This window comes from Dreissena polymorpha, chromosome 1 (genome assembly GCF_020536995.1).
Source record: "Dreissena polymorpha isolate Duluth1 chromosome 1, UMN_Dpol_1.0, whole genome shotgun sequence".
Classification (NCBI taxonomy): domain Eukaryota; kingdom Metazoa; phylum Mollusca; class Bivalvia; order Myida; family Dreissenidae; genus Dreissena; species Dreissena polymorpha.
Window position 1 is genome coordinate 162,365,461 of NC_068355.1, and position 22,875 is coordinate 162,388,335.

At 33.5% G+C, this 22,875-nt stretch overlaps 1 protein-coding gene across 2 annotated transcripts in view; it reads right to left on the bottom strand.

Annotated features, from left to right (window-relative positions):
* The window catches only part of LOC127867557 (mitofusin-1-like), a 45,286-nt gene that overhangs the window by 20,006 nt on the left and 2,405 nt on the right, over nt 1–22,875 (bottom strand). The window contains exons 2-9 of one of the 2 annotated variants that reach the window (XM_052408829.1): nt 20,869–20,917; nt 17,436–17,537; nt 17,092–17,239; nt 7,411–7,567; nt 7,198–7,319; nt 2,498–2,606; nt 1,943–2,156; nt 1,748–1,812 (exon numbers count right to left, since the gene is read on the bottom strand). In XM_052408829.1, coding sequence (XP_052264789.1) covers nt 1,748–1,812; nt 1,943–2,156; nt 2,498–2,606; nt 7,198–7,319; nt 7,411–7,567; nt 17,092–17,239; nt 17,436–17,537; nt 20,869–20,899 — 948 coding nt within the window. In that variant the 5' untranslated portion in view covers nt 20,900–20,917. Of the gene's footprint in view, nt 1–1,747; nt 1,813–1,942; nt 2,157–2,497; nt 2,607–7,197; nt 7,320–7,410; nt 7,568–17,091; nt 17,240–17,435; nt 17,538–20,868; nt 20,979–22,875 lie in introns of those variants that run through there. The other variant, XM_052408837.1, reaches the window with a different exon arrangement.

A 22,875-nucleotide genomic window follows, 5' to 3' on the forward strand; every position in this document is an offset into this window, starting at 1 on the left:
CCCATAGACATTCTAGATCGTCAATGTGTAGATCAGGTCGCTCGATGGCAAAGAGGTCATACTTTATGTATACTAGAAATACCTCCATGGGGATCGTTTCTTCTACCCCGTCTGAACGGCGTATGATAAGAAGGGAACAGTAAGTCGACAGTGTCAACTGTTGAGTGAGCCAAGTTTCAGTAAAGACTATAATATCAAAATTGTTAAGATCAGCATACAGAATATCTTTCTTGGTGAGGAAGCTCTGAACGTTGTAATGAACAATTTTTAGATTATATGCAAATGCATCAGTGATTGAAGATGAGAAATATGTACCCACAGATGAGGAGGAAATATCAAAGGAGCGGTCGGGTCCAGGATTTTGATGGACATCGCCTCCTCTAAGAAGGAGAATTGCAAGCCAGCACACTAACTCGAACATATTCATTTGTTGAAGCCCTTTACATTTCATAGTAAGAGAGTGGAACAAACCTATCCTCATCCTATACACTCCTATGTTACTATACATCATGTTATGGCAGAGTGCACGAAATAATCGGATGAGGAAAAGCTGTCGTGCGTCTAGCCCGCAAGAAGTGGAAAATTGAGTGGAGGAAAATTGAGAAGAGAAGAATAACATAAAAAAAAAAAGTTTGGTCATGTTGACGTTTTAAAGAGATGTTAAAACCTCATTTGATAAATTTATATTTTGGGCTGTTTAAATAATACAAAAAGTGAAGCTTATATTCGATGATCGCGTAGTAACATAAAAGTACAATAATCTACGCAACATGGGCTTAGTACTTAGTCAAACCGAAAAAATGGCAAGCTTTTTACAAAGCTTGTGGTATATGCTAATGCGGCGTATTAACGGGATGGTCTTTGTTCAATATTATATATTGACGCGCGCGTTCTTGCAACCAAAATGAATCGCAGAAAAAGAATGTATATATATACTTCATATTGTTGTTACATTCTTTAAGATACAATTGCCGATACATAGAGTATATCTGCTCTCTTTCCAGATTATCCCGTCAAATATTGTTCTAAAAAAAGATACATTTATGTTTCCACAATTGCTTACAAATGTCTCATTGAAACAATGCATACATTAAGCTGCACAATGTGTGTAGGTCCAGATAAAGTTATGAATCAAGTAAATTAAATCATGCATACATAAGTGTTTTTAGAGCACGTGGCACATGCACACATTAAAATGTACTTTTACACATTTCTAAAATGTACAATGAAACAGTAATCTGAAACGGATTAATCATGGGTATACGTTTGTGGCATATCCGTTTATTCGCACTGTCAAAGCGACTGGATGAGAGTCGCCCTTGAAATTACTACCGCGCACATATACAGTTTAAACACTGTTTCCAAAATCCTCGCGATTTTGAATTAAAGTATGGTCTAAGATGACCAGTGCAATTAATTGTTTTAGATTTACCCAGACAATGTCCATTTTGGCTCAATACGACTGCTGAAGATCCTAAGTCGTGTGTATTTGATAGTCATTGTTATAAAACGTAATGATTCCAGGTAATTCTTATATAATTATAAGTTTGAATACTAAGTACATTTGCTGTTATTTATCTGTACTAGCTGAATGGTGAGAAGTCATCAATTAAACACAAAACACACATTCAAATGAAAATTATAGAAATGACTTGTCAATGAAAAATAAAGTTTCAATTGTTATCTTCAGCATTTCCCCTGTTACCTTTAAAACAATCCCATCCCTTATCAACAACATAATTCTTACCATAAGTTGGTTTTTAAACTTCATGAATTCGTTGTTATCACCAACTTCATCATCTACATTTGAACCTGTAACGTAATCGGAAAATACTTCATACTCAATAATATTTGAAAATATATAGTTTATCAAAGATTAACACTTTGCAAAGGTTTAAGTACAATTATAAACCACCGCAAAAATAATATTATGCTACATTACCTTCAAGTGTCTTTTTGGCTGACACAAAAAATACATTGTGTCTGTTTGAACGTTCTTTGCCAAGGCTTTTGAATAATTCTTGGCTTTTATCCTTGTGCTGTTTTTTTATCGACTCTTTATTTTCATCCTTGGTACACTTGTCCCACCGATTGAAAAGTATAAAAATGTTGGGTACAGATATTTCAGTCGAAATACGTTTCAAAAAGTTGATTTCCTGTAATGAAAATAATAAAAACTTTAGTTTATTAAGCGTTAAGAGAGTGTAATCGATTTTGAGTTGAACACTATTTTTTCTCAATCTTTAACGAAGATATGAACGAAACATGTTTTTTTTTAAAGTACGCTCGTTAGATGTGGGATACAAGAAATAACAGTGAAATATGAAGAATAGTGATTTAAAATGTAAAACAACTGATGTTCTCCTAATGAAAGAGGAACAAATAAAGACAAACAGATAACTTTGTATTATATATTATTAATGATTGTTTACAGATTTAAACTTAACAGAGAGAAAATCATAATGTAAAAAGGGTGATTGGGCGATTATGATCTTACCGTCAAACAAATGCTAGCTTCGGCATTGACCACTAAAACGAACACGTCAGAGTCTGCACAGTATTTAGTGATGCCTTTATCCAGGTCAATATCGACGTCAATTCCAGGACTGTCAATATGCGTTGTATCATGATATTTTATAATATGAAGTTATAATATAATATGTTAATACATGCAAGAAATGTACGTATGCGTGTTAACTTAAATGCATCATAAGCAGAAACATAAATCCACTAATTACATGCATTAAAGCGACTGAATGAAGGTTAAAGCCATTGTACACACGGATTAATGCTATCTGAAAACAAGAGCTGTGTTTGTGAAACACAATACCCCCTACTGCGATTCGAAGCCGCACGGCAGCTTTTTTAGAAACAAGGTTATATTTTGAAAGTAAAGGTCACAGTGACCTTGACCTTCGACCTAGTGACCTCAAACCATGTTTGATTGTAGATCTCAATGAGATGCATGCACATGTAAAGTTTAAAGAACATAGACCCAAGAGTTTGAATTTTATGAGCAAGGTTAAAGTTTTGGTACAGACACACAGACCAAAACAATATACCCCCTGACCATTCGATCTGGGGGCATAAAACTAATAATAAATACATGTTAAATTATCGCCTTATGAAATGTGCAGATCATGGAAGTGTGTCAATATTTAAGATTGTAAATAAAATCTAATGTAATAATCGATATTGATTAAAAAATTAACGTGTATGCAATTAATAATACTTATTTAATGAACGTATGAATTATCCAAACAAATGATGAACACATACATTATAGCCATTCTTTAATAAAATGAATTTTACGCAGTGTGGTCATTAATGAAGCCATTATTGAGTTTTGTAAAATTTCGGATAGGACGGATATAGGTTTGATATTCGTTTTTGGCCAAACATATTGTCAATTATTATTCATGAAGTAAACCGTGGGTTCGTAAAGTAATGAACATTTTATTTTAACTTAAAAAACAAAATACATGGTGGCTGAAAGTGGTTGTTGTAACATAGACAAGCTTTTGTGATTATTGATGACGTAATTGATTATGTAAGAGACAGCTGTATTCCCAGCCGACATTTTTTTAGAAATAAGTGGTGGTATTTACTTTGAGTAAGATTTGTCATAGAATGGGGCATTTTTGGAAGACATAAATATACGGGTGAGGTGGGCTTTAGGTAGCCATTATTAATAAGATTGATAATATGTAGTATACAGTATATGGCGTGATTGTTGCATGTATCTTGCATGTATCTAGCTTGCAAAAGTTTGAAAGTATGCGTACTTCCTTCTCTACCTTTTCAGCGTACAAACGTAAAAATAACATGTTAACAATTATACAATCATGAATTGTCATTATACACTGATACATGCCTTCTTCAAGTCGTAACATGGTTTGTTAATTCAGTTTCACATTAATCCTCCCATGTGAATATTAAGGTTCATGGGGGGGATAAAATTAATTAAAAATTCGCTTTGGTTTTTCTTCATTCAATGTGGTACAATATGGTCAAACTTTATATCATTTTAAAGCTAAAGACGGATAGAATAACATAAACACATTTTTAACATTCAATATTTGTGTGCTTTATTCATATTTTGGTTTAAAACCAATACATTTTTACACTAATTTACAAAATCTCAATCTAAAGTTAGGAAGGATATGCACTACCTTAAGTTGAATAAATACAAAGCTATATACATATACAAGGTCAAGTTAGCAACATTTCACAGAAAATTACTGTCATAAAACAACAAATGAGTTTTTATTCAACTGCCTATTTTGGATAAATTTCCTAAACAAAGTTCTAAAAATAACTAAAACGTAACTACTTTTTAAAAATCCAGGTATGGTGGATAGTAAGAGTCACAATTCTTTTTCAAAGGCTTAACAATTTTGTTATTTACCTCTCAACCAAATTGCAAATTTAAACCATCTAAAATTGAAATAGATTGCAGACGACATATAAAATTGTAAAGAAATATAAAGAAATTGGCAAACCGATTGATTTTATATTTCGATTACTTCTACCCATTTTGAAAGCGTGGCCCTCGCTGTGCTCCGTAGAAAAACGTGCAAAACAAATCGGTCGAAACCACGTGCAGTAGTGAGAAAACCGGGTATGTGTATACACATACCTGAGAAAACACAAACATATTTTGACAGTTGGTTCGCAACTAGTAAAACAACTATTAACATTAATCAGCAAGAGATCGCACTCAATAACAGAAATGACCACGTAGAGATATCATCACTTACCCTATTTCAAATATTTTCCAGCTGAAAATTGTCCCCCACAAGTCTTTTTTAGTTTATTTGTATTGTTTTTTCTGGAGCCGAAGTGCATCTCACAGAATATCCATCTAACTTCCGTTGTTTTCACTTTCGTTATTAAAAACTTTGTTTAAAACAATTATTTATCCTTTATGATTGTTAAAGCGATGTGTTATTATATATTATCAATAGAATAGTATACCGTGATGAATTTAACGGAGTTACGTATCGATCTTTCTGTCAGTCTGTAAGCGTACTATTTTATGCGCAATAATATAAGTATGGTGATTCGACAACAATTGTAAACATTGGTGAAATGCTTCTTACATAGTTATTCTTTTGAGTGTTTATGAGGTCTGATCGTGCAGTTTGCAAACATCAACGGAAAGATTACAATCCAATGCATTTGTCATCGTCAACCGTTTGGAATGTCAATTAGGCGATGAGTTAGTTTTTAGCATGTTTCTTTCTATGTTATTAATTTACAAATGGCTGCCCCCATGGTGATGAAATGACATGTGTTCGAGTTTTGATATTTCTAGATATGTAAACTTTTTTTACTATTTAAGCGTAACTTGCCCTCGTCAATGTCGATATTATTCACTAGTTATATAATTTTCCGCCGAAATACGTGAAATAAACATGATTCAGATTTTTGAAAATAATGTATATTTTAGTGTTAAAATCGCTTTGTATTTTGATTGATTTTGTGGATGGTATGATACGTTGATGTACAAAATTGGTAGCAGTTTGAAGGAAAAACATCCTTTAAAGCATATATGTATACATTTTCAATGTGGCACGCTTCCTTTAGTCAAATTTGAGTTCAATGCTTGGGGTCCCACATTTTTCAAAATGAAGCCTCTACATGAACCTTAAGTATGAGGCGGGCACGATGCTTGATTTACTTGGCTTTTGCACAAATACTCAATCAACGGAACAGTAAAGCATAGTTTCGTGTAAATCATTCAAATGGTTTAGCAGATATTGAGCGGACACAACCATGGATGCTAAAAACGTTGACCTGGAGGCAGGGAAATACGCATCACATTCGAGGAGAATTTCATAAAAATCCTTCTTAGGGCATATGAGATACGGAGCAGATACTATAGTCTGGAGTTTTAAACATTGAAGTTGAGAAAAAGTTGCATGAAAATCCGTAAAATGGTATAGGAGATTTGGAACGGACAAAGATTATTGCGGAAACTTGACTGACAGACGGAAAGACGGACAAAGAGCATTTCTATTACCGCCCCCGCCCGCTTTAGGGGATTAATCAAGAAAGAAAGAAGCCAGAAAAGGTTGGCATCTATTATTGCTTCTTAGATATCTTGTCTTTTTAAACTTGTTAACTTTTAAATATTGCCAAAGAAAATATTTATACTTAGTGAAATTGCCAAAATCATTATTTTAAACTCTATATAGAAAAATATATAATTCACCCCATATTCACGTTTCCAGTTTTTGAACCACAGCCGTTCCCAAATATTCTTCCCGTTTAAACCAGTTAATCAATGCTACGGATGAATCATCTTAAAGGTACTTTAAACTTCATACAATGCTTATCAATTAACGGGACCAAGGGAAAATACTTCGATGCGTACCATTCTAAAATGTTAGAATGAATTTACATCTGTTAAATTGTCTAACTAAAGAAACTAGTTTTAAACCAAAAGTGAAAAAAAAATGTATGATAACATTGGCCATATTTATTTAAAACTGTGAAATATAGCATTTGTCTCCGTAATAGTGTCATGGTGTGGCAAAAACTACATTTGCGAAAAAAAGGACTTTTTCCCGAAATTTCGATAGGATTGACCATGTCCGGAATACGTTACACTTACGATCTCCAAAGATTTTAGCATTAACCGATGGGCCGATGCACACACTGTACGTTACAGATCATTTAACGTTTAATGTGCTTTGTTGGTGAACGCATATTTCTGCTAAATGCCTTACTGCAAATAAAGCATCGCGTCTGAAGTGATCATGGTTTGTACCAGGCTTCTATCTAAGTGGGAGCCAGTAGCGCAGAAATAGGGAATTACACTACTTGTTTTGTTTCAAATTATAAAATATGTTAAATAGAATTTGTGTGTTACAATGGTCCAAAGAAGTAACAAATGATTAATTATTTTAGATCATGGTACACGGGTATTGCATATAAACATTCACTGTGTTATAATAATTGACCCAATGTCTTCCATAAGTGAATATTGTTCAAAACCCAAGAGACTCGAATCTTAACCCACCACAAATTAAAGGGCTTTTATTATAATTTAACGTTGTGATGACGGATATATGTTTCATAAAACTCAAATCGACACTTGTCTCAATTGTATTATATATATATATATATATATATAATATATAAGTCCGATGTACGAACATTGTAACTGAAATTTAAATAAGCAAGCGAAACCTGTCAATTATAACGAAGTCGTCCTTGAGAAGTGGGCACTGAGTCTTCGGCCAATATAACTCCAGATGTGCTGCATGTTTAGTACCGGACGGGTGAAGAGCGTTAGCCTTCTCCCTTAGTTTCTGAAATGACATATGTGACTTACGTTCTCCATTAATTATCTTTATCCACGTACAGCTGTAAACATAAGTAATGTAGTTAACACAAACTAACCTCAATATCTTCCCTTCTATCCTGTTCCTTCAAAAATCCTTTCTCCTCATCCGTTCCACGAATTTCGATAAAACATTGTGTTACGTGTCCTCGACCACTTGGCAAAACGTTGCACCCAAGCAAAGCATTAATTACGGCGCTTTTCCCTGTTGAGGTTCTGAAATAATTGACCATGTTAATGACAAAGACGTTTATCACAATGTAGTACAGCTTTGACAGTAGTGATGAATACCTCAGGCGCTAAATATTCATTATGAAGCGAAGCGTAACAATTGAAATGTGTATATCAATTTTGACCAAACAAAATTACTAACAGCTAACTGAACGCAAGTTGGATCATTTTAACCAGTTAATCAATGCTACGGATGAATCATCTTAAAGGTAATTTAAACTTTATACAATGCTTATCAATTAACGGGACCAAGGGAAAATACTTCGATTGGCCAATTTTTTTTTCAAAAGTGGCGTGATCATTGTCTGTTTAAATTTTGCCGGAAAATAATATTTTATCGAAAATAGAAATTGGCATGGTCATTGAAGATAAAGGTCTTTAAAAGGACGTGTTCATAGTAAAATGGCGATTGTCAACGGTATTGACATAGATTCACAAATATCACATCAATTTTATTCAAATGAACAAAATTACACTAGATTGAAAAAGAAAGCTGTTAAAAATGTGTGTTAATAAACATATAATAGTGATTCGAAATAGGTACAACAATAAAGCGTTTGAAACGCTTTTAATCGATATTTTGGGGGAAAAAGTGAAGTACTAATATATAGTTTATAATTTTCTAATAAATAGTAAGCCAGCTTGGCCTGGTGTTAGCATTCAAGCTTTTGCTTCCAAATGTCACGGGTTTGCATCCTTGGGAAGATATATTTTTTATTAAACTATTTTACTTGATGTTGTAATTACTTATTCTTAAGTTATTCATAAAGTACATATACATACTTATATATTGCATATTTTTCACGTTATGTTAGGTTTGCTGACAACGTTTTCCAGTTTCTATGTTAAGACATTTTTGAAAGGTCATTGGGTGCAGTGATGCGGATGGACGGACTGACGCATACGTGGAGGGAGAGCGAAAAACGGGAAAATAGAAATTACTGTAGGAGCGAAAGCCTTAAGTCCCCTTAGGTGAAACCGGTATGTTACTCGTGCCGTTCCGTGACACTGGTTTGGGATATACAACTGTTGCTGACTTAACAACAATACTTGGTAGTTAGTGGCATCTTAAATGTTTCTCTTTTTTCATAGACAAACAGTTAAATTATTAACGCGTCATTGTGATTTTATATAACATTCCTATAACATTCATTATTATTCAAACATAATAAATATTGCTTTAAAAAATTATATAACAATGCATATACAGAAGTATGAACATGATACAAACTTATACATTAATAACAAATGATTGAAACTTATGCGCTCTACTCAATTTAAAACATTCATCAAACTCATTTGAATGGAAGCTTTCAAGAAAAGTAAATAGAACAAAATACTTCAATAAACGGAAGCATCCCACCTCGTTCTTTATGTAAACTTTCAAAACTTGCACATTTTAAATGGTTTTCTGACGTCGCCGTCATCAGACGTTTTGGCCAAGTTGGATGGCATCATTGATATTGCCAGGACGTCAATTACGTTGTCAACTATGTGCTTGAGTTAGGAGTCGATGAGGTTGTGTTTGAAGGAATTAACCTATTTGTGTCATGTTTGGCCAGTATTATATTGCGTTTGTCCTTTAAAAGAACCATAATAGCAATAGCTGAATTGTGTTCTATCAAGTGATATACTGAAGATTAAGTAACCAATAAACGCGCAGGCGAACCCGTATAGTTACATTCGTAACGCCCGGATATACTGAACTTGTAATTGAGTTTTTCAACAAAGTTCAGTAAGTTCAGTGAGTTTAAAAATTAATCGCTCTAAGGAGGCGCCTGTCTGTTTGTGTATTTCTGAGTGATTGATATTTATAGCGCTTTAGGCTATATTATTTGATGAATCCAGTACTCTAACTAAAGCGTAAGAGACTCGAATCTCGTAACTTTTATATTTGAATAATAGCTGTTCCCTCCCACTTTTCCATTTGTGTGTGTCGTGTATGGGTCGGGCGCCTCACCTGCCGGTGTGCTGACCAACCCTCACAGTCACCTGGGTGAGGTGAGCAATAGCTGGTCGCTTAGATGCAGTTTGTGTTCACTTATCGAGGCCTGGTTTTTGGCTGCTTAAAATGTAATATTTGTATTATTGCCTCTGCTGTTATTTTGATAGAGTGGCATCGTATCGAACCAAAAGATCTTGCAGTGAACACAACGTCGACCGTGATCAAGAGATGCAACATGACAACTGTCATTTAGTATTCCACTGATGCGCCGTACAAGCCAATATTGGGTATACTTGAGCAGGATTTTTCAGTAAGAATATCAAATTAACTTGATATCAGTATGAGACCTTTGACACAGGATTATCTGAGAGAATTCAAAATTATTTTTGAAAATCGAAGATAGGCTTGATTTGTACGAACAAAAATAAAAAAATTATGTAGTGGGTCCATGTACATTTTATGAATTCTGTGAAAAGCGTTCCAAGTATGCCCGTCGTTTTAATGACGGTTTCTGAAATGGAGTGTAAGTTGGTTCCTTTTTTCCTTGTTCCTTATTCCTTTTTCGAATCAGGAATAAGGAACAGTTCCTCATGCCTTATTCAAGCTTTACATATTTGATACAACGTTTATAAGAAAACCATGCATGCAATACTTAAGTAAATGAAAATAAACTAACTCCAATATATTAACGTTATGTATTACGTTACAAATTCACATTTCTTCATCGCGCTTGCATAAATCTTGTTTAAACCAAACTGACATTTACTAAGTCGAATGCTAACTCACATCCACAAAACCTAATGCCTATATCATTTTTTACATTTATGTGATATAAAATTGCAATTTAGTACATTTCAACATGTTCGTTTTTATTCATAATCAAATTCCTTTTTTTTGCGGCTGAATAATGAAAAAGGAAACTGTTCATTGTTCCTTATTCAAGCCGAATAGGGAACTGGCATTTTCTTACTTAAACATCAACGAAATTGATCCAACGTGTGACACATATAAATGAACATCGTTGTATTTATAGGTACGATATTTAAAATATTTACTGAAATACATTTCTACTTAATGGTAACCCAGTTCCTTATTCGGTTTGAATAAGAAATAATTCACTGGTTTCTAATTCCTTATTCAAATCGAATAGGGACAACTTGCATGTTCTTACTAAAAGAAATTAAAATGAACCAAAAGAGACAAATAAATCAATTTAAATAATTATAAATGTGAGTTGGGTATCAAAACCATTTATTACAGTACGTTCTTACTTGGATTTATAAAAGGATAACCCAGTTTCTTATTCGGTTGGAAAAAGGAAAAAGGAACTAGTTCCTTATTCAAATCGAATTAGGAACTGACATTTTATTACTAAAACAAAATAAATTATACTAAACCAAAAAGGCAATTGAATAAATGAAAATCATTTTTAATGTAGGCTGGGTATCAAAAATATTATTTGCAGTACATTTCTACTTAGTTTTATTTATTGAGAAGACAGTTCCTTAATCGGTTTGAATAAGGAATACGGAGCTGGTTCAGTACATCTCTACAAAGTTGTATGAAATGATAAACTAATTCCCTGGTCGGTTTGAAAAAGGAATAAAAAACTGGTTCCTTATTTCTTATTCAAATCGAAAAAGGACATTCCATTTTCTTACCCAAATAAATTGATATGAACCACAGAGACCAATAATTAAATGAATATCATTGTTAATATAGGTTGGGTACCAAAATATTAATTGCAGTACATATCTACTTAGTTTATTAAAAGTATAACCTAGTTTCCTTTTTTGCTACTGAATAAGGAAAAGGTAACCGGTTGTTATAACTTCGGAAAAGTAGGACTGGTTATCAAATAGACCAGCGCCATTTCTTCGCTTCCAGCGAACTTTAATCGTGCGCCGATGTTAATAGTCGCAGGACATAACGTTGGCATCCAGGAACGCGTTTTCAGTCATAGTACATCTATTTTAATGGAAACACTAACAGCTCGTTTACTAATATGTTAAATCCACATTCAAAATACAAATGCATCCAGATCAAACTTTTCAGTCTACTAGAGGCACCCGGGTCGCTGCTTACGGTGCAGTCTCGCCTTTATAGTGACGTCAATGATGTGTTACTGACGAAAATGAGCGAGAGATATTAATTAACTGACGAAATTGTTTATGCAGTCAAGACCAAATTCTGGTTTAAACCCAGTGCCTTCTACCAAGGCTAAGAGGTTACAATCAATCCTTATTTTTTAATTTTATTTTCAAATTTGAAACCTCATTTTTCTATCTCATCCCATGATGTAATAACTCAAGGGAACGACTAACTAATTCGTGGGAACTGGTTAGCTATGTCGTGAGAACGACTTACTAAGTCGAGATTAATTAAATAAAAGAGGAGTGCAATGAAAAAAAATAGCGTAGCAGTAAATAAAGGAGTGTTGCATGAAACAAAAGAGGAGAACAATTTACCTTACTCTAGGGAACGACTTACTAACTCGTGGGAAGTAAGTCGTTCCAACGACATAGCTAACCCGTTCGCTCCTCTCGAGTTGTGCTTATCAAAGCGAGTCTTATTTTCTAAATAGATACATCAAATATACCAATTCTGGCTTTTACTTGGCGGTTGAAAGCTCCCAAGTCAGTTTCCTGAGTACAACCAATTCTTGACCTAAAGAACGCTCCCATAGTTTGACGGACACCTTATCCACTACGCTAAGTGTTAGTTAAATAGACAATCTAGATGTCGTTGAGCCACTGACACCCACTCACACTCTTAATGCAAAATTGCAAATGCATGAGCTTCCCCTGGCAATTTTGTTTAGAAATACCTCGCTCTTCAGAAAATTTGGAGAATTGTGCAATACCCCTGGACAAGGTGGAAAAGCGAATATAATTCTCAAATTGTTGTTAGACGAAAGTGGCATGAACTACGTCGAAACATACACGTTTATGACATTGTGTTGGTTAAATACATCGATTTACCGCAAATCCAGTCGCCACTTGCGATAGTTGTAGAAGTCACTGTTTACGATGACGGACCAGTGCGAAGAGCAAAATTTAAACTTGTTCACCGATGGTCTTCACCAACAAATATTGTATAATGCCGTGGTCATAAACTAGTACTGCTCTTAGAGCAATAAATGCACATCTGTCAATTTATTGACTTGCGATTGTTTGTGCCAAAGTTCCTTGTTCAAACCAAATAAGGAAATATGTTATTATTAATTAAACTTAGTAGAGATTTACTGCAATTTATTATTTTGATACCCAACCTACATTAACAATGATTGTCATTTTTATATTGGTCTCTGAGGTTCATATCAATTTATGTTTAGTTAGAAAATGCAAGTTCGGTATTCGATTTAATAAGGAATAAGAAACCAGTTCCTTATTACTTATTCAAACCGAATAAAGAACTGTATTATCATTATCTAACACTATATATCGAAACCATATATTGCAATAAATCTTTTAAATTTGAACCTACATATACTTTTTTCATTGACATTTGGTTTTCTTTGGTGTATTTTAATTTATGTTTTAGTAAGACAATACCACTCCTTGATTATCATCTGTATAATACTTGTTTTCAGCGTTTATCGTCAAATATAATATACAATAGAAACGTGACACAATATATGCATATAACTTAACCAAGCAATAATAACACACAAAACTTCTTAAAAAGATAGCATATACGAAAATGATCGTCCAAAATACAGGCTTCTTAATAAGGATTTAACTTATATTACCAATTCCTTATTCAGATGCCATTATTTCGAATACTTAAATTTGGATCATTCTCGCATAGTACAGCGTTATATTTGGTATCAATGGCGATGTTTAAAGTAAGATTTGTTATTATATCTCTGATACAGTTCTTGAAATCTATTCTGACCCTTATCTTAAGCCAAGACTATGAAAGACGAATACTTAACATGTTTGAGATAGCTCATTCCGTTCTCATACGTATACAGTTACGACGGGATATGATTAAGGATGCAAAATGATTTCAACACGTTACCATACAAGCAAGACTGCACTGGAGGTCCAGGTGCCTCTAGAAGACTGGAAATTTATTTTATTTTACAATTGAAACACCTGTGCGCATACTAGCTGTACACTTTGTTTTCGTCATATATTTTTTGTGCGAATACGCGTTTTCTCGCTCATGCAGGTCAACGGTACATCCGGCGACCTTTACCCTCAGCACAAGACTATTGACCGTGGGATCTACACAACGGCGATGGTCTTGATGGTAAACAATCCTTCGCCATTCTTAGCGTAACAGTTGCGCTTTGTATTTGTACCGAATGCGAATTTCGGACAGCGTTGTCATCATTGGACGTCACTGACGTCAACATACAGGCGAGACTTCACCGGAAGCAATTGCCAAGGTGACTATAGAAGACTAGAAAGTTTCATCGAAATACCTCTGTTTGTTTTTCTTTTTTAATCTTAAAACCAAAGCGTACACTGCTGTAATTGGGTGTTTGTATTGCAATAGACTTTCTATCTACGAAAGCGCGTTTTCTCGCTCTAGGATGCTTACGTTACATCCGGTGACTTTCAACATTGGCGCACGATTAAAGGTCGTGGGGGCGCCGTTCGCGGTCGTAATCAGTCATATTTTTAGATAGTGCAACTGGTTTTTCCTTGTTCAGCCGCGAAAAAGGCATCGGGTTACCATAACAAAAGAGAACTAAAAAGAAACGTACTGCAATAAATATTTTTTTAGTCCCAACCTACGTTAACAGTGATTTGCCTTGATTTATGCGTCTCTTTATTCATATTTATTTATTTAAGTATGGAAATGCGCCAGTTCCTCATTCGATTTGAATAAGGAATAAGTGACCAGTTCCGTATTCCTTATGCAAACCAAATAAGGAGCTATGTTATCATTATATAAACCAAAGTAGAAATGTACTACAAGTGATACGTTTTATACCCGGCCTACACTTACATAATTTTCGTTGATTTAATTTTATCGTTTGTTCGATTTGATTAATAATTTATAGAAAGAACATTCCATTTCCTTATTCGATTTGAATGAGGAATAAGGAACCAGGTCCTTATTCCTTATTTAAACTGAATAAGGACTTGGATTTTCATTACTGAAAAATAAGTAGAAATGTATTACAATAAGTATTTTAAATATAAAACCTATATGTATAATGACGTTCATTTATATGTGGTTTACTTTGGATCAATTTCATTGATGATTAATTAAGAATATGCCAGTTCCTTATTCGGCTTGAATAGGGAATAAGGGACATGTTTCTTTTTCCTTATTAAGCCGCGAGGAAAGGGAACTGGATTATAAATAAAAACAAACATACTAAAATGTACAATATTGCACATTTATATCACATAAATGTAAAAATATGTTGTATGCTTTAGGTTTTGTTGATGTGAAATTAGTATTCGAATTAGAATATGCCAGTTCGGTTTAAACAAGAAATCCTATGTAAGCGCGAAAAAACACGAATATGTAACGTAGTTCATAAAGTAAATGTATTCGAGTTATTTTGTTTGATTAACTTAAAAAGTGTACGCATTATTTTTCTTTAAACCCCTGTATCAAATATGTTAAGCTTCAGTAACGAATAAGGAACTGTTCCTTATTCCTTATTAGAAAAAGGAATAAGGAACTAGGAAAATGGAACCAACTCCCAACTGCGACCGGCAGCTAGCCATGTTTGTATCTTGAACTAATATTATTACAACTAGGTTAAGGATCGTCCGATGCAAATTGCTTTTGCATGGGATGCATGTCTCTGAAGTTAATTTTAAATCCGATCATCGGTTTTCATATAGCCAAAATAGGATTCTGCCAACGTCAAAAAGGACCATGTGTAGTAACTAGGGATGGAAACGACTACTAAAAATGATCTTCGAATATTCGTTTGTCATAATTCGAATATATTCGAATATTCGATTTGTCAGAGCATATGACCGCCCGGAGCAACGTACTATTTCATATTGCCACAAATACCACTATAAATCGTATCATATGTTCAGCTTTGAAAAACTTGATGGAGCAATAATTTTTTTAAAAAGATCATTGATTAGTATGTTCTTCTTTTTAAATAAATACTGTTTATTTTAATAAGATATAATATATTTCCGAAAAACAAATTACTGTAATTCTGATCTATTTCAATACTTTTAATTGATTCTGATTACTTCCCATCGATAATATTTATGCTTTTGTTTTCGCTATTTTTTCAAGAATTAAGAACCACGACGCTTTCGTTTCATTTTTGATTTACAAGTGATTAACTAAATTCTGATTAGATAATCATTGATGTTATATATGGATAAAGAATTCAAAACAAAGCTGCCATACGTCCCGATCTCGGTGGGAAAGTCCTGCTTTTGGGGTATTTTACTCGGCGTCCTGATATGAAACTATTTGTCCCGATATTCGTAAAACACGACGTACGTTCTATAAATTAACAATCAATTACACTTGTCAAGGTATATCTTGCTAAAACGTTCTATCAGTAATCCCTATGTTGCCCCCATATTAAATTCGTTTTCTACTACTGAAGTGCACCAGTGTTGTTCGCGACACCTTATTAGCGATTTATCGGCAAATTATTTATTTTATCAGGCATTAACACCGTGATGTGATATGGGTTGCTTATTGCTATTTATAGATGTGTCGCACTGATATAAAAGCCAAATGCGGCCCAATCAAGTCCAAACATACTGTGTATTCTACCAGCTGAGGTTAAAAGACATGTCAAAACACAGATTTTGTATATTAAATCAAATTGAATGATTACCGATACAGATTGATGCTTTACATAAATTTATTTTCATGTTCAACTGTTCATCAAAAAATAGTTTGTACATATTTTATCAATATAAATTTGCGAAAAGTAAATTGGCGATTGGTCCATCTCCTTATTTCCTCCCGTTTGCCAAGTTTATCTGTTTGTTGATGACAGCTGTTATCCGAAAAATATCTTATACAGAGAAGTCGTATGCACTTAACCCAAACTGCGACTTTGTACATGTACTTTATACGAAGTATCTTTGCATAAAAATAGAAATTTCGATTATGAATTTTGGATTCGAATATTCAGCTAATTTTCGATTTTTCGAATTTTGGTCCCATCCATAGTTAAAAAAATCAAGTATTATATATTGAACTAGTCTGCAGTCATCGCCTTAAAACATGAAAACAAAAAAACATTTGATATTCTCGACGTTAGACGTTTTACATTATCATGATGTCATTATACTGTTTAATTAATGGCTAAAATGCCTAACTAATTGTGTATTTACTCGGCATTATACAAAACCAAAAATTCAAATGTTTGATATTATTTTACAAGTTGTATGAAGATAATAATGTTTTTTAAATGCGCTTTATAATCGTGCTAATAGCAAAATATATGAACGTGTCATGTATTCCTCACACATCAGATATTTCGAGACGAGCGTGAAACTTCATATTTAATCATTGAGTTTTTTAGTGTAAATATATAAGATCGGGCTAGCAGTAAACTCACAACAATATATAACGTGTGTTTAAGATGTAATAAATATATTACCTGCCAAAAACACTGATTTTTATTCTGTCACTCTGTAGAGAAAACAGTATCTTTTTCAATCTTTCTGTTATATCACCCAAGCCTTTTTTTCCTGGGAACGGTTTGTAACCTCTTTTTTTCCATTGTTCCTTCTTTTTTAGGCCGAGAGCTACATGAAAATATGTACACATGTTTTGTTTTGATTTTGATATAATATACTTTTTGGGCATATGTTTCAACTCATCATTATTATGATTTTAATTAAAAAAACGTATGCTATTGGGATGATTGATTAAGCGTCCTATTACATTATTCCAAAACTCGAAAATTTTGCCACCTTCTATCTTATTTTATGGCACAATTACCTTGCTCTCCTTCTGCAATTGCTGTTTGAATGTCTGATACTTCTTTATCTATTAGTTTAAGTCCCTTAATAAGTTCGTCCCTTGTTTTCCATGGTACTTGCTCTAAAACATAATTCAGTTAAATAAACATGTTAACAATTAAAAAAAACACTTAAACGTAACATATCGACAATAGTCCCTTAAACATTGAAAAGTGTTAAAACAATTCATATCGATTATAACGGATTGATACAGAAATACTTATTCAGATAGGTTGGACAAAAGATGTGGTCGTACGGACATAATTATACAAATAAGAAAATTAATATTTAACAGCCATTTAATATTTGCATCGCAAATTGAAGTTGTCTTAAAAACAACTAAACATATGTCACAGACACGACGCCGCAACAACATATGCGTGTACATCTCCACTATATATCCTCAAGAAGAAAATAAAATACAAATTAATTCATAACTGGATGTTGTCATTATTCCTTTCGTTTATGCTCATCTAAATATGAAGGTCATTCACTGTAAAGATGTGAGTTAAATTCAACGGTGAAGAAATGTTAAATGACAAATTTTATGTTCTATAATTATAATATTGTGCAAAAACAGACAAAGGGTCAAACATCTGCAAACTATCGGTACAGTCAAACATACTTTTTGCCAATCATCGACACTTTGAGGTAATTCAACTGAAAAACTTACCTGATAGTTAAGGATGAGTTCAAAACACAAGTTTGATGCGCAGGGTTTTTTCCCGCCATTTTGGGAAAAGGAGTCTGGTCAAATTTGGATTTTATAATCGATGAAATGGCAAATTTGGGAGTTTTTTATCGACAAAAAGGACTAAATGGGATTTTTTATCAACAAATATTGACGGTCTTTTCCTGACCATTTTGCGGAAAAATCATAAAATTATAGTTATATATTTTGTAGGATGTTTTAAAGATAAAATTGAGGTATAGAGTCTCATAATCATCAGCCATAAGACACTTCATTAAAACAAAAAAATTGAAAATTGGGAATTATTTTAGAATTTCGGTTTGGGATCGGGTCCGTTGGCTTTAAGATCGGGTCCGTTTTACGGCCTTTTATACATAGCAGAAAAACCTGAAGCGACTATATATTATGTAGTGGAAAAACATGTTTTGCAGAAAATCATGGCAGCCCAAGGACCTTTCATTACAATCTTCTTCACATTAAGGAAATGAAAATTGGAAGTTTGAGCACGACAGTCAATGTAGCTGAAGATTTATCAATAGATCTATGCAAATAACATTAGCCTGTAAAGACTATTTTAAAGTAAACTTTTGTATAGCCTAGATACAGTTTATTAAAGCAAAGGTTAAGTTCAGAAAAGAATTTCAGAAGAGACGTATCTACCAATAGTCAGTTTAGTATTTTACATAGTTAAACACACACACAATATGATCAGAGAAAATAACGGGTAGATACTTGTGATAAATAAAACATCTATGATTAAGTTTCCAAGACATACGCTGATTATAGCGGCTGTTTTTTACATTCAACATGTATATATTCAATCCTCTATTCTGATAGGGAAAAAATTCAGGGAGGGAGTCGGGATATTTGTTATGTGCGTTGACGCAATATTTGCAACACTAACACATGGAATTAAAAGATAGTTATCAGCAAATGAACCTTTCTTTAAAAATGCTTGACCTACGAGATGGTAACCTGTCAACTATTGATAAAGATGACTGACTAGAAGCCATCCAAAGTCCTAGATCTTAAGCAAACATGGGGTGATCCTGATTCGAGCATTGAATAACTGAACTACAGGGAAATAAATCCAAATTTCGTCGAAGTGGGGGTAAGAAATATGTGCTTAAATATCGCCTTTGAATATATAAAACGCGTGTTAAGCTATGAACAAGTGGTGCACATTGTACACGGTAATGATCAATTCGGGAAATATTTTAGAGAAAAATGAATATCATTAAAACGGGAGGTCAATTGGAAGGAATTAGCATAATATAATATATTTGACTCATGTCGAAAACGCGAGGAAAATGAGCATCGGTGGACTAAGTGTATAATGTACATATTATTTGACTGGTTGATGCCGACTTTATTTATCCGGTAAAGCCTAGAAAACAAAAAAATTAAGCTTAAGCAAACGTACATTTGTTTGTTTGTTTTTAAATAGCAAACTTAACTAGAACATCATGTACCAGCAATATTTATAAACACAGGTACACTTTTCAAATTCAGTTGAGATATAGCTAAACTAACTATTCTGAACACGTTTCGTGCAAAAATGCGACTCAAAGAGTATTATTAAGGCTTCTATTAAATAATATAAGAAAACTTTAAAAGACCCAAATCATTTTCCAAATTTTCCTTGTTAGCGTTGAAACTAATCTTTTGCGCATGTTGAATAATGATTTCACGAAAAATGTGCCTTCTAGAGTGTTTCAAGGGTTCAATAATGCCCCGCCACCTGGAGGATTTTGTTCTCAACGAACCGGAATCATTTTTAGTCTCAGCTGAGATATAGTTTCAACAAATTAATGTTCTGACTAAGATTCATAAAGAGTATAATACAAATTTGACTTCAAGAACGTTATCGAGGTTTCATTATAGCCATACTAGGAAAAATGACCGCCTCCTTGCGGCCATGTTTTTAAAGGGAACAAAATTATTTTGAAACTGGATCGAGATATCATAGCAACACATGTTGCGACCAAGTGTCATAAGAATTAGACTACAAATGTGACTTCTAGAGCATTAAACACAATTCATCATATCAATTTTAGGAAAACTGCCCCGTCCCCTGACTGGCGACCTTGTTTATCAACGGACCAAAACCATGTAGAATTTCTTTGAGAGATCATAACATTTAATCTTAAGACCAATTAAGTTACATGTATGTTCCTTCTAGACACGGAAAACTGCTCCTCCGCCCGGCGCCCATGTTTTTCAACAAACCGGAAACCATTTTCTATCTCAGGCCACATACCATTAAACAAATGGAGGGTTTCATATGGAGGGGGCTATACATTTAACTGTTAACCATCCTTTTTTACTTTGACATAGTAACCTAGTGTTTGAACTGAAGTGACCAAGTTACGCACTCGGCCAAGATATCATTGGGGCGCATATTCTGACTACGTTTTATGAAGATAATACAAGAAGGCCTCTAGATTGTTAACGAAGTAAATGTTAACGACGAATAACGCATAAAGTTTAGATGAACGACTGACAAAATGCAATCACAACAGCTCACCATAAGCACGATGTGCTATAAAGGTGAGCAAACTGTATAAAGATAATCCGTGTTATGTTAAACTGCAAGAATAGTTTTGATATTAATTTAAGACTTGTTTTAAAGTAATCGCAATGGTTTACATTAGTTCCACGAATTAATGTTTGATAAATAGAATATATATTGCTTACATTTTCATAACTGCGTTAAGCTTACCTTTAGTTTCACATGTAACCCCTTCGTCCATTTTCTTCAGATAGGTAAACTGAAGCGTTAATTCAATAATAAAACAAACAAAGAAATGTTTTATTTAAGGCATCGGTAAACGTGACTTCAACAATATTATAATTTATACCAATATGTCAAGTACATGAAGCATTCAAACCAAGTTTACCAATACACAATTACGGTAGTTGAATGCGCATGCATTTATAGTAGATGGAAGGGGTGTATAAATGGTGTCGAATTTCAACAGCCTTTAGAAAGCTATTTTATGAAAGAAAACCACAATGTGTCACCAAACGATCTTTCAGATCTGTGTGAATGCGCGTTAAGCATTGTGGGAACGGACTATTTCCAGCATGGCGCTGGTGAACATGATAAACACGGAAGTGAAAAATGGTAATTAATTATTATCAAAGACAGGCCTCATCAAACCGGGTCAGCTATGATATATTCTTTGATGCAGTTTGTGCTTCAAAAGGAGCCACTTTTCATGCCAGTCTATTGTTATTATATTCACTAAACACGTTGCAATGACTGATATCTTCGAAATAAAAAATGAATCGAAATCATAAATAAATATGTACAATTTAATACCTGCTGAATTTTGAGGACGTCATTGATTCAAAATAAACGATGTGAACATTGCAAAGAATCTTACATACATGTAATGTGTGAGAAGATTATTTAGGGATGAAATAAAATGGAGTTCGACGGATTTAACATTTGGAAGAGGACGTCATGGTATCTTGGACATTTGGCACTTTCATATATTTATTTATCAGTAGATAATGAAAATGCTGAATGTGCTAATCGCAATATCAAACTCAAAGTAAAACAGGTGAGATTTTTACAGCTTTATTTTTCTTGACATAATATTGTATGTTTTCCATTCAATATATATGCTCATTTTTTATATAATTTTAAAAATGTATTTATAACCAGATTAGTTGATGCATGTATCAATAAAAAGATACATTAACAGTATGTTTAACTATTTAATGAATACGCTTTGCTTGCGTATATGCAAAACAATGAAGTCCATAAATTGTTAACTGATTTTTAAAATGTTCATGGTATCAGTGAGCTAAAGAATTTTCAGCGTACTGTTTATATAGTATTGACAGACCTGTACTAGTCGCCTTTAAAGTCGCGCCAGTCAAAAATCTTAAAAAGCGACATTTAAAGTTATGTAAGCCAGAACTAGGTATCAGTGTTTCAATAATGTAGTGTTTCCTAATGATGTATTGCTTAGGTTGTTTTGTTTCAAAATTTCAAATTTGCATTTTTTAGAGCATTTTCCGTCATTTTGCAAATTCCAAGTTTTTTTGTAATAAGGTAAATTATGTTGCACATGGAAATGCGTGGTAAGTGATAGTAGTAGTAGTTGTTGATGTTTTTGTTGTAGTAGTAGTTAATTAATTAGTAGTAGTAGCAGTAGTAGTAGTTGTAATGGTTGTGTTTTATTTGTATTGAATTCTGGTCATACAAACCAATGAATTGATGCAGCTGCTAATGATGATGATGATGAATATGATAATGCTACTGCTGAGTGTGATGATGATTATATGATGGGACTTAGGTATAAGAAAATTTGTAATGCTCAAACACGAAACCTGCTGGATAATAAAACCTCTCATTTTATGACAAAAGAGCTAGATTATAGAGTATATAATTAAGTATAAAATTGGGAAAGTTACCATTCAAGGATCATAAGGGCTTCATCAACAGCACTGCATGAAACAGTTATATCTCTTTCAAATGAACTCAATATTGCTGTTCCAATTGTTGTGCTCAGAAATGCTTCTGGATGGGCATACACCAATGAGTACTTTCCTTCAATTATTTCTTCTATTTCTAAAGGCACATTAACAACACTTTCTCCCTTAGCAGGAATTACGGACGTTCTCTCCCCCCCCCCTCCCCCAAGATGTTTCCTCCCCAGACATTTCCCCCCACAACGTTTCCTTTACAAACGTTTCCCTCCCCCATTGTAGTTTT